At 50.6% G+C, this 12,475-nt stretch overlaps 5 protein-coding genes across 5 annotated transcripts; 3 read left to right on the top strand and 2 right to left on the bottom strand.

Moving 5' to 3' along the window:
• Positions 1-1,300: 1,300 nt before the first annotated feature.
• Positions 1,301-2,553, top strand: NCS57_01192800 (NmrA domain-containing protein; the record flags this gene model as incomplete). Its single annotated transcript, XM_053061622.1, has 5 exons — positions 1,301-1,348; positions 1,413-1,949; positions 2,039-2,120; positions 2,171-2,427; positions 2,482-2,553. 5 exons carry the CDS (start codon positions 1,301-1,303, stop codon positions 2,551-2,553), a joined length of 996 nt encoding a protein of 331 aa, XP_052908150.1.
• A 1,453-nt stretch (positions 2,554-4,006) lies between these two features.
• NCS57_01192700 (uncharacterized protein) lies at positions 4,007-5,082 on the bottom strand (the record flags this gene model as incomplete). Its single annotated transcript, XM_053061621.1, has 3 exons — positions 4,007-4,160; positions 4,223-4,906; positions 4,961-5,082. 3 exons carry the CDS (start codon positions 5,080-5,082, stop codon positions 4,007-4,009), a joined length of 960 nt encoding a protein of 319 aa, XP_052908149.1.
• An 894-nt stretch (positions 5,083-5,976) lies between these two features.
• NCS57_01192600 (MFS domain-containing protein) lies at positions 5,977-7,665 on the bottom strand (the record flags this gene model as incomplete). The annotated part of the gene is made up of 2 exons (XM_053061620.1): positions 5,977-7,344; positions 7,390-7,665. The coding sequence occupies 2 exons, from the start codon at positions 7,663-7,665 to the stop codon at positions 5,977-5,979; spliced, it is 1,644 nt and encodes a 547-aa protein (XP_052908148.1).
• Positions 7,666-8,579: 914 nt separating this feature from the next.
• NCS57_01192500 (uncharacterized protein) lies at positions 8,580-9,730 on the top strand (the record flags this gene model as incomplete). Its single annotated transcript, XM_053061619.1, has 2 exons — positions 8,580-9,281; positions 9,332-9,730. The coding sequence occupies 2 exons, from the start codon at positions 8,580-8,582 to the stop codon at positions 9,728-9,730; spliced, it is 1,101 nt and encodes a 366-aa protein (XP_052908147.1).
• A 759-nt stretch (positions 9,731-10,489) lies between these two features.
• NCS57_01192400 (uncharacterized protein) lies at positions 10,490-12,179 on the top strand (the record flags this gene model as incomplete). Its single annotated transcript, XM_053061618.1, has 2 exons — positions 10,490-10,548; positions 10,598-12,179. 2 exons carry the CDS (start codon positions 10,490-10,492, stop codon positions 12,177-12,179), a joined length of 1,641 nt encoding a protein of 546 aa, XP_052908146.1.
• Between the last annotated feature and the right edge of the window lie 296 nt (positions 12,180-12,475).

The raw sequence follows: 12,475 nt of genomic DNA, 5'->3' as shown, positions 1-12,475 counted from the left end.
AAATGGGGCACACCTGCTCAAGTTCAACACGCCATAGTAAAGCTCCTCCTTGACAGGGGCGCGGACCCATTGGTGCGAGGGCGAACTTGGGATGACAAACAGTGGTCACCGCTCAAGATGGCGAGATACCATGGGGCGACGGACGAGGTGGTACATCTGCTGAAGAAAGCCAGCAGGTATGGAAGGGAGAAGGGGGAGAAAGAAGAGTTTCATGCCTCCAAGAAGGGAGTGCGTCGTCTCACTGCGTTTTGCGACATGTGTCTCTTTGTGAGTTTTCACGATTGAGCCCCTCCTGACTGATACTGACCTAGAATCAACCTTAGGGCATACGTGGGATCGTACACATGTGTATGAGTTGCGACAACAAGCTCGCCTTTTGTTTCAAGTGCTCTCGCTAGAAGGAAGAGCTTCACCCGCATCACAACAGCTGGGTACTAGAAGGGACGGAGTTTGAGGAAACCGAAGAAAATGACGAGGAAAGGGAACCTCCGGAAAGTTCCCCCGAGATTGAACAGGTACAGGATGATGATGCTGAGGGGGATTGGTCAAATGATGAAGATGACACGGATGGAGTTATCAATGGGGATGGTAAACAAGACTGAGGTGTGAAGGGTTAGCCAGTGGCTTACCACATGTGATATTTAAGCTAAGAGTGACATTCATATTCAGCACTAGGGCCTTGATTTGGTGAGAGACACATTTGCTCAACTTTGATCCCAAAGAAGCCAGACACGTCCTCTGGCTGCTTGACCGCCATTACAACGAACGATCTTTGCCGCCTTAGACGTAAGTTGGCTCTAATCACGCGCCGCTGGGTGAAGAAATGGCCGCATTCTTCTGAGATCCACGAATAATCTGCAAAGTGCCTAGGTAGAAGGGGACCCAGCAGCGTCAACTCGGCATCACTCATTGGCAAAATAGCACAGCCACAACTATCACGACATAACCCCACTAAAAAGAGTTCCGTGTGCTTCGTCCGAAAATGCCGTGCTGTTAACCGAGTTTTTATTCAATTGCCCCGAGTTTCCCATTGCCGGCGTATTAATCGGGCCGCCTCCTGATATCATTGATCTATCCCTTATCACTAATCTCTCTGAAGGGATCACTAATCTTCCTGTGCGGAGGAGAACTACAGCCAAGGCGGGACGGGGACGGACACGAGTTCCTCCGAGCTCCTTGACAGAGACGATTTCTTCGTCCGATACGACAATATAGAAATAGCATAAATATATTTTTTGTTGTTTCCTTGTCCTGATATTTCATGTAGCAATCATTTCAGACTTCTTTCGACGAATTCAATATGGCGAACAACAAGATTATCACGGTGGTCGGCATTACCGGAAAGCAGGTAAGAATGCCAAGATCCTAGTCAGAACTGGTGACGATAAGTCTTGCTTACCTTGATGCAAAAGGGTGCCTCTGTTGCCGATGTGTTCCTTCAAGAGGCAGGTTGGCACGTTCGTGGCGTTACACGCGATCCGGCCAAGCCAGAGAGCCAAAAATGGGCTGCTAAGGGTGTTGACCTCGTCAAGGCGAACTTGAACGACGCTGCCTCCCTGAAAGCCGCATTTGCAGGATCAACTGTGGTATTTGGAGTCACCGACTTCTGGGGGATCGTCGGCGATCCAGAGGTCCAAAAGCGAGCCCAAGAAGCTGGCCTTCCAGTCAATGTGCTAGCCTACGACCTCGAAGTGCAGCAAGGTCGCAACATTGTTGACGCAGTCTTTGCGACTCTGGAGACCATCGACAGATTCGTGCTCTCGACGCTCTCTCCCACCAAGAAGTTGAGTAAGGGAAAGTATACGCACAACTTTCACTTTGATGCCAAATGGGAAGCTGTCGAGTACCTGAAGGCTACATACCCGGCCCTGGAGAAGAAAACATCGTATTTGCAGGTAGCCTTGTATCTTTCAAACTGGAAATCTTCTCCGCTGGGGAGGCCCACCAAGGTAAGTCTGCCACCCTCCCGCTGTTATACGTGTAAGGCGTAGTTGGTGTTGGCATGAGATGCTACGAGTGGACACTAACCAGGCGGCAGCAACCCGATAATACATTCATCTGGAGTCTCCCAGGAGACCCTGACGCCCCAGTAGCGCAAGTTGATGCGCGCCACGACACTGGTAAGTATCTCAACACGTTGGGAAAATACATAGCTGAAAGGGCTCCATAGGCCTGTTCGTCAAGGCTCTCACCCAGGTTGAGCCCGGGAAACACCTTCTGGGTGCTTCAGGCTTTTTGAGTTGGAATGAGTTCACCGCTCTGTGGGGCAAAGTCCATGGTGTGCAATGCCGCTTCCAGCGCCTGGACAGGGCGGTTCTCGAAAACGCGATTCCCGGAGGCGTTGGAGAGGAACTGGCCGATATGTACGAATACATCGGAGACTTTGGATATCACGGTGGTGACCCGAGTATTATTTTCCCCGCCGACGTGAGTACCCCCGTTGCCAAGGCGAGCCATCAAACTAACAGTATAAACAAATAGCTGGGAGTGGACGTTCCATTCACTACTCTTGAGGAGTTCATCAAGAAGGAAGATTGGTCGGAAGTGCTTTAAGTTAGAGGGGTAAACGCTCATAGTGCATCTCACAAGACCATCAAAATCATGCTTTGAGCCAGTTGCTATTAAGCTTGAGTGTGTGAGGTTAGTTGCGATGCAGCACTTCCTATCAAAGATTGAGGTATCCTGGTCTTCTGGCTCAGTTATCCCATCGAGGGCCGGGCTTCAACCATAACAGAGAACACAATATCAACACTTGATAGCATTATAACCTAATGCTAGCACAGTGGCCTCCTTTTAGTCTTTCTATTGCGAGCATCAGAAGACTCTTTCAATAAACGATAATGTGTTGCCGTCGGTCGGCTTCTCAAATTTCGAGTGGCAGATGGTAACAATGAACGACCGAGGTTGGAGATGAAAAGACATGATGGAGGCCGCTGGTTAGATAAGCTCTAAGTTTACTCTGGTTGAGCTATAACCCCAATACTCTCTAATCCGCCCGGCTCGGTAACCGGTCCCAACCTGCCGGGTGTCATAGGTGCACATTCATTCTGAGCCCCTCCCAAGCTCCTGCAATGCGCATTCAAAGCAACATAATCCGACGTCGGTCATGACCACTCCCGCACCAGAGATCCAGAGCAACGTTTACCTTGACACGATCAGAAAGAATGCGTGCGATCTGGATGTCAGTTCGGGGCAATATCGAGCTCCAGTCCTCCCACCTACTCTCAAATCCGTATACTTTAGCAGCCGTCTCCGCCTCCATATTTTCCGGATTTGGGTGACAAGTATAAAAACATAAGGGTAAACGGGAGTTGAAGAGGCACAAGAGTGCCTCTGTAGGGTCAAAGACGGGCATAATAACTCCAGTAAACACCGACGTCATGAACCGGTATACATAGTCGCTTTCTCGGAAAATGGCGGTGCTGAGTGAAAGTTCCGAGCCATCTTCCTCTTCATCTCCCGTGAAGGCTTTGGCCGACTCGTCGTTGCCGTTGCCCTACGATGTCCCTTCACGCCGCATCAGAGCAGTCTGAATGCCACCATCATAGAATTCAAGGCTGAAGCAGCCTCCTGGCTGTATCTGGCAAGCCAAGCTGACTCATGGCGCTACGGTCACATAAGCACCATTCTGCATAGCAACAGGCTGGGTTCCACCAAAGGACGGGTCGCTCTCAGGATAGATCCGATAGGGTATGCCAGCAGTAACGATTTGTGTACCCCTGTCGACGGAGGACGGAAAGACCAGCGGTCGCGGCGTGTTCGGGCCTCAATACCCCGATGGCCTTCCTTGTGCCCCAGACAAACAAGGATCATGCGGGGGAAGTTGGTCTAAGTTCCGGGGTAGTCCGGGGCGTGGTCATTAGAGAGACCTCGGCTGATGCTAAAATTGTAACGGTTTTATTGGAAACGGCCAAAGATGGTGCGACGTCCGGAAGTCTGGAATCAAATTCCTCCGCCCACCCATAGCAGTCTATGTTATGCGCTCCTGTTACAGCTACCTCTCTGCTCAGCTGACCGATTTTCCCGCAGCCAACTGCTCAGAGATCTTTTTGGCCAGAATTTGGTGGAATCCTTGTGTAGGATGAGCGCCATCGATATACATGTACTCCAGCGCGTTATATTCGCAAGCATCTGATTTGAACTCAGGCACAGATGTACCCCTGGACATCACACCATTAGTCCGAAATCACGACGAGAAACGGACGATGAATAGTTGACTTACGACTTGTAGTCAGCGCAGAAGCTGTTACTCTTGTAAATGGCGGTCTCGGGGAATTGGGAGGGGTCTTTGGTGACGGCAGTGATTAACGGAACGATGTCAAAGAAGAAAAAGGTGCTGTGAGCCAGCTTGCTGTCCAGCTGTCTCACGAGCTTGTAAAGCTTCTTATTCCAGCTCTGAGATGCCGCCTCCAGTTGCGGAACAATATCTTTGGGCCTGTTGTTGGGGAATAGAGACTGCGGTGGCGTGGAAATGAAAAGGAACTGCCGAGCACCGGTCTTGTACATGTCGAGGGTGAGTTCACGGATGCGTGCAATGATAGCAATTATCTTCTCCTCCTGGTCGACGTCGTTGATAGTCCGGTAGATGTCGTTGATGCCAATGAAGATGGCATAAAGTGTATCCTTCGGTGGAAAGAAGCCGGGCTGCTGGCTGGAGTAGACCTCAAACTTCTCATGAACCTGAGCATCTACGTCATTCGGTCCGGTCGTCACGATGTCCTTATCCGTGACAGCACCACCGACGGCCATGTTGTAGAGCAACACCGATGATTGGTTGTACTGTGTGGTTAAGTAGATAGGCCACATTTTACCGTTAGAACTCGTCTTGCCGGTATTTCCGAGAGGGTTAGAGATTGAGGGCTGAATGCCTGAGATATTGAATCGAGTATCCGTCCATGAATCACCGCTGAAGGAAATGTGAGAAAGAAAACGATATAAACCTGGCCAATAGTTGACTCACAAAGTAACAATATTTCTGATGTTGTTGAAGTTGAAACCTCGATGAGCTAATCGCTCGAAAGACGGTGCTGCTGTAGCACATGGCAGCACGCCAGCAAGAGCAAGTAACCCAAACAGCTTCATTTTGAAAGCTTGTAGTATAAGAGATAGGATAAAGGCCGTAGAGGATGGCATACCGTTGAAAAGACTTGTGCGGGCTCCGGCTGCTGAAATAGTAGACCCATCTTGAGTCTCGGACACAGATGCCCCGAGGAAGAGGCGGCTAACTCACTTCTGGAGTAGGACCCTTGTTGCGGCCAATTACGCTTAACCGACCTAGGAGATTTGTCCGCGTTGACTTGCCTGCCTGCTACTCGGCTGGCTGGCTTCCAACACGGCCCCGCTATGTGTAGACGAACTTGATAGGCCTCTCGCCCTTGCCAGCTTTTCCTTTTAACCGTTATCATTTACTATCCCGTAACAGAGGCTCTTGCTAGCTGCTTACTCGACGTAGTGGGTTGAATTACAGGTCTAAAGACTAATTAAGATGCCATAATCAGGGTCTAGAGACCCAGCAAGTTTTGCCAGTTTGCTGCGTGGTTACAGTAACTCAACAACTATGGCACCGACGAAGCCCAGACTCGAATGGAGTCCCCACAAGAGGATGAGAACTAGCAGGATATACAAACTTGGTATTATTGAAGCAGGCATCATGGCATTCGTCCCATCTGAAAACGGCGTCGACGCCTTAAACCACCTAACATCCCCTCCCTGAAAGATAAGATGCATACCATCAAATGCCTTAAGACGCAACAAGATGGAATAACTAAACCAGAGGACCCCCAAGGTTTGACTGAGGGTTGAAATGCCTGGCTTTGGAGGATTGAATATGGCCGCGCATATTACCACGATCCTTGATGGGGGTGACATTCCAGACCGGCGTAGGATCAAGTTGGCAGGGCTATTGACAACATCTCAAAGAATCAGGATCTCACTAGGAATGAGTACGGCACTGCAAAATAAATTTACATGTATAGCCTAAGCAGCCGCCCTTCCCCTAGTCTCAAACGGCAAGATAAGAAAGACCACACCAGCAATAACAAACAAAGCAGCCGATATCCATACCGGCAAGTCCGTCTCGATTCCCACGTAGGCAGCAATAATAGGTGCCATAAGCCCACTGAGCCGATTAAACATAGCAACAAGTCCATTCGCCGTGCCTCGGATGGGCGCAGGGAACAGCTCAGGGGTGTACGAATATAGGAGACCATAAACGAGATTCTGAAAGAATGCAATCGCGCAAGTGAATCCAATGATACCAGCTTCTGAATTTGCTCTGGTGAAGAGGAAGAGGAAGACACCAGTTCCGATACAGGCAAAGGTTCCTGTGCCCTTGCGCCCGATCTTCTTCAGATCGACTGTGAAGCCTCCGAGGATGGAAGCTGGAATTCCGCACACAGCCTGGATGGCATAATTGCGGTATGTCTTCTCTAGGGAGGAGCTGCCTTGGTTGACGCCTTTGTTCTCGAGATAGATAGGAATGAAGGAGTTATAGAGAGGATAGGCCATGCCAATAGAACACCACAAGAAAAGCATAAGGGAAGTAGATATGGCGATTTTCGGGCTGGCGAAGAGGGAGCGAATCTTGTCGGGCCTGAACTTTTCCATGTTTCGCTTGACGATGTTTCGGTGGTTGACGTTGGGTGCCTGGTCTTCGACTGTCGTGTTGTTGTGGTGGTTCATCTCAGCGTCGATGGCTTCAAAGTGCGAGATAGTAAGCCATGTTGTGGTCTTGTTCCTGGCAGCAACCTTCTGAACGACATCCACAGCCTGCTGATCCAGACCCTTACCGAGGAGATACTTGGGTGTTTCATAAACGCGGAAGAGAAGACGCATCAAGAACAAGACCAGTGTAAGACCGCCGAATGTCCAATACGTGTACCTCCAGCCAAGGTTATCTTCGAAACGACACTCTCCAGCAGGAAGACCAGATGGGCACGAGTAGTTCGCAATCAGAGGCCACGCAATCAATGCCGCAACAGCTTGGCCAACGGACCAAAACGCAGACTGCATGGTGAGGAGGTATTGATGCGTGGCCGGGATGAACTCGAGGAAGATGGCACTATCGACGGGCTGGTTACCTCCCGTGCCGACGCCAATGATGGCGCAAAATGTGGCGATGGCGACAAAGTTGGGGCTCCCGGCGCCGACCAGACCGGCCACGGAGGACAAGAGCAGGGTGATATTGAAGGCAAGACGGCGGCCAATGAAGTCAGCCGTCATTGGCCACATCGAAGAGCCGACGACAAGGCCGGCGTATTTTGCCACCGTTAGAAACGCGATTCTCTTGACTGCGAACTCGTTCCGGACTGGGGCACTGATGATGGTGATGGCTTGCATCCAGAACTACTCAGTTAGTAAAGGAGCGTTGGTAGGACAAGGGACTCTCACATTATCCACAAACCAGCCAAAGCCCGTCATTGCAAAGACCTTCCATTGGAAAGATCCCATTCCCATATCGATGAGAGCCTGGTTCATAACGGCAACTTTCCTCTCGTATACCGCGTCCGCTCCGGACGGAATAGCACGAGTGTCGATGCCATGATAGTCTCGATCTTCAGCGACGTCGATCTTGCCAATAGCTCGTGACTCGTTGGTAAAAGTCCTCTCATTGGGAGACATGACTTCTGGAATCTTGATGTCTTTGTTCATGTCAAAATTCTCCATAGTTACGAGTCAGAGGCAGTAGTGTAAAGAAGCGAGATGAAAGAAGATGAGGATGGTTGTGTGTGTTGCTGATGGGAAGAATCGTTCGAAATAAGAGCTCCTTGCGCCCTCATATCTATACTGGTTATCAACACCAACAAGGCCCCAAGTTATCATGGCTGAAGCTGGGGTTTGCGGGGAGTGCCTAGCCAAACCGAGAGTCGTCTCCATTCCGAGTCAGCTCCGCTTTTTCTTACCGAAAAGCTCGGCCCAAGATAGCGGCTAGGCCGGTGGGCGCTTCGAATCCCCCAGATACGGTATAGCGTGCTCGCCCCCAGATAAGTGACTGACGACCATGGTATACTGTACAACGCATTTTAGGGGGATGGGAAGTCTGTGCCTCGATTTGGCCCCTTGACAACAAGTAGCCATGCCATGCCGGCGCTTCAGATACGCAACGTACCCTCGAAGCGATAGCGCGCACCATCTCGCCGGGGGCACACTGCTAAATCTTGCACTCAATGTCATCGGAAGGTCTTAGCCGTCTCCACAAGGTCTCGACTCCGAGAAGCCGAGCGCGTCTCGAACCCCCTGGATACGGTATAGCGCTACTCACCTTTCCAGCATTATGGTGGTATTCTCTGGGGTGCACCGGCTGAGAGATGGGCTTTTGCGGGGGAGAGGTGATCGTGTAAGTTACTATGTTCTCGCCTTCGTTATCATCACGAGGAGTTACGAAAGTGGAGCAGTGATACAGCGCGTCTAGAATAACCCCTTTGGGGAAAATAGTCCCCCAGAACAGCTATCTATATAAGAAGGTAAGTTTGGCTTGTTCAGCATCTTATCTCTTCACCACCAACGCCAGCTTCCAACTCTAGTATCAGTACCCCTGCCTTTATCGAGTCATTGACTCTGCAGCCCAAGACACGACCACCATGGCTCCTTCAGCTCTTATCGAAACTCCCCTTGCCCAGAGCGCCCAGCAGTTTGCTTCCTCGAAGCAGGGCCCCGGTGTGCAGTTCAGTCCAGCCAAGCACCTGGCCTACTCCCCTCCTTCGTCTATCTTGACCATGAAGGACCTTGCCCTTGAGCCTACTGCACTGTCGCCAGTTGCAACAACAGAGCCGTTCCCGTTGCTCTCCCATGAGGCTGTTCTGCAGCATCGACGAGATCTCTTCAGCAAGGATGTTCTTGACAACTGCCTCCACCACACCCGCCCCGGTTCCGTCCAGCTTCGCGGCATGGCTCCTCGCTATGCTCCGTTCATTCATCAGTTCTGGCATTCCCCCGAAGTTTTGAAGATTGTCAGTGACATTGCTGGCGTCGAGCTCGTTCCAGCTATGGACTACGAAATCAGCCATACCAACGTCCAACTTGGTCCCGGTGGGCTTGACGCTGTCAGAAATACCACAGTCGAGCCCCCCGAGGCCACCGCAGAAGCCATCAAAAAGTTCGAGCAGGACAAGCCCAAAAAACAAGAGGTCACAGACCAGACAAAACCAATCATCGAGTGGCACGAGGACTCCCACCCCTGGGTCTGCGTCGTGATGCTTTCAGATGCTAGACACATGTCTGGTGGCGAGACAGAGCTCATGAAGGGCGACGGGACAACCCTCAAGGTGAAGGCGCCGCAAATGGTAAGTGAAACATTTTGCTCATGCACGATGCGGTACTAACCGGTGTGTAGGGCTGCGCTGTTCTCCTCCAGGGCCGCTACATCACGCATACAGCAGCACCTGTGACTAACATGCCGGAACGAGTCACCATTGTCACATCTTTCCGGCCAAAGAACCCCCTGCTCGTGGATGACACCACCAACAAGAACGTCAGGAACAAGTCTCACCTCACCGAGCTGTACTACCAATGGACGACATATCGTCTGGATGTGATTGCTCAGCGGGCTCGCATCACTGCAGATGCCCTCAAGGAACGGTACGCAAAAAATGTCGCAGAGTCAGATGCTGAGGGCAAGGCTGGCTTGTGCAGAGTCGAGACTGTCAGTCCGGAAGAGATCAAGAAGTGGTCCGAGGAGATGATCAAGTACATCCGGGACACGACTGAGGAGATGGGGCTACCTCTCCAGTAGTCCCGAAGGGTCTTGGCATTTTTTACACTCCTTTGTTAACTATTCAGCTTACGAACGTATCATGAAGCATTAGTAACAGTTGCATTTGTCATGGAGAGTGAAAGTTGGCAAAGGGACATCACTGCTACCCTCACTTTTTCCTCATCTCTTTGAGCGCTCGTTTTTGCAATTTTTAAACTAGCCTCACTTAGAGCTTTGTCGACAATGGAACTCGGTGTCAACTCTAAGCTGTACGAAGTAAAAGCAACCTTTGCGTTGAATCTATGTACTTCTGAGACCGTGATAAGTACCTATCCTGGGAAACTCGGCGGTCCTTATGCTCCCATGGAGTTGTAGAGAAAAAAGGTGTACCGTTGATTCTGCGCAAGTCGGTTACCCAGCACTTGCTATCGGTACAGAAATCGCCCCAAAAGGCGCTCAAGATGAGATATCACATGTCTTTGTCTTTCAGGTTCTATAAATGGCTTAACCAGTGAAAACTTGCTTGTGTCATGTCTCACCTACGGGCAAGCCGAAGGTTGTCACATTTCCTCCTTCGATGCCTTGCCACCGTACCCTGCTCCCTTATCTTCCGGCTTTGCGGGGTAGCAGGGGCGCTAATCGATGACTCCACTGATAATCCAGGGGGCTTGGTAGCTTCATCACTCAACCTCAACTTTCCCCTCACATCACGTCTTTGGGATCAATTAGGAAGCCTCTGAATCTGCAGAAAGTCATCTCCTTTATGTCTCAAGCCCCTCTCATTTGACACCGTTAAAGATGGAAACCAAGCAGTGCCAACGCCGGTCTCGAACAGGGTGCTGGACGTGCAGGAATAGGTACGCTATCGCCGGTCTGTGTCAGCGAATGTTGGCTTATCTATCACAGGAGAAAGAAATGCGACAGTATCACATTCCCATGCGGTAATTGCCGACGGCTGGGCTTGGATTGCAATACCGAGACCAAGCTTGTCTGGGAAGATGATTCTCGCAGAGCGGGGATGAAGAGGAGAGGTCCATCCAAATTCCACAACCGTACCAATAACCCCGAACCTATGGCCGGTCAGCCTAGTTCGCAAAGAGGAGATCACAAGCCATCTACATCAAATCGCAAATCAGTCACAGCCCTGTCATTTTCCAGCCAGTCTGATCAGGAAATGGGCCTACAACGTCTCTGCCAAATCTCAGAATGGCCCTTCGAACTCGATCCCACAGAGTCACACGCTCTCAACCACTACATCCAACGCTTTTCCAGGACATACCCAACCTGCGCCGGCCCTACTAACCCATTCTTACGAATCTTTCTTCCTCTCTCAATGCAAAGCCGGGTAGTTCTGGATGCCGTTCTAACTCTCAGCTGCGTTCAAAGCTGGGAGCACGGAAGCTTCGCCATGGAAAGACCCATGCTGTTCTTCCGATACAAGGCCCTTCGTGGTTGTCGGGAGCTTATCGAATTGGTTATGAAGAAATCCGGAGTCCAGAATGAGGTCCAGTCAGCCTCAACTATGGACGTCATCCAAGTTGTGGCATCTCGGGCAGTAACTATCGATGATGGCGATATAATGCATCTCCTCGCCACATGTGTCCTTATGATTCTTTACGAGAAGCTCAGTGGAGAACGGCAAGAAAACGTGAGTGCACATCTACGATTCTTTGCCCGGCTCTTCCCGGATCGGCTGTTTCTGGCCATTACAAATGGAAATCCTCTCGACAACTCCAAGCAGCAGTGGAATGAGGCCATGGCCTTTCTCTCTAGCCTGTTCCTCTATAACGATCTCGTCAGGTCAACCTCGCTCCGCACTTCGACGCTTTCAGACTTTTACATTAGACACGGTAGCCCTGGATCGCGTTTTGAATTCCCCAGGATCATCGCCAGGCTAAGTGCCGGCGACCTTTCAATAACCGACAAAGAGATCGCAGTGTGGGATGGACGGTTGGATTGGTTTCCAAGTTTCGCGCTCGATGCGCCTGACAGAAGCGAATTCTGTGAGAGGCTCCCTGTTGCAGAACCGGCCTTTGTTCTAAATCCGCACTTCCGGCGACTTGAAAACTTTGCCCGACCAGAGACCTGGAACGAGCAGGGCATCGTCTCGGAGCTCTACCGCATAGCAGCCTCAGTCTACCGGAGACAAAAGCTTGTAGACCAGTGGTTCTCATTCGGCCATGACCACCGAGAGCTAGACGAAAATGATTTGGAGATGGGGAATCTTCCGTCGTGGGGGGTTGAGCTACTTTGTCTGTTGCCACCCGTATCGCCCTATGATAATACTCTTTTATGGCCTATCTCCATCATTGCAAAGGAACTCACAGATGAGATCGAACGTCAGTTCGCCTTGAATAGGGTCGAATCATTAGAGAAACGGTTTAGCATGAAGCATTTTAGCGATGTGAGGGAGTATCTTGTTACTAGTTGGATGGCAAAAGATGAGGGCATTATTAGCACCTGCGAGCAGCCAGTGCTTTTTGGTTAGAGCTACATTCTTGGAACCTTTGACAGTAAAGTCGTCACCATTTTCACAGCTGCAGGTTATGATATAGACGCCCCTTGTATCAAGCTGCCTGCCAATTCGCCAGTTCGTAAAAGCATCACTTACATTTTTGCTTCTTCGACTGTTCGCCAACGCCAAACCTTCTTGCTCTTGCATGGTTTTTGGATGACCGACACTTCATGACGCAGGTTTATGCTTCAACTCCCATACGATACTAGACCCAAGCGATGAACGGGCCTATGATCACTCTGCCATATGCCAGTAGTTGCTCCTCCAGG

The sequence above is a fragment of the Fusarium keratoplasticum genome, chromosome 10 (assembly GCF_025433545.1).
Source record: "Fusarium keratoplasticum isolate Fu6.1 chromosome 10, whole genome shotgun sequence".
NCBI classification, from domain to species: Eukaryota; Fungi; Ascomycota; class Sordariomycetes; order Hypocreales; family Nectriaceae; genus Fusarium; species Fusarium keratoplasticum.
Note: the sequence above shows the minus strand (reverse complement) of the source record. Positions and strands in the feature narration are given on the sequence as shown.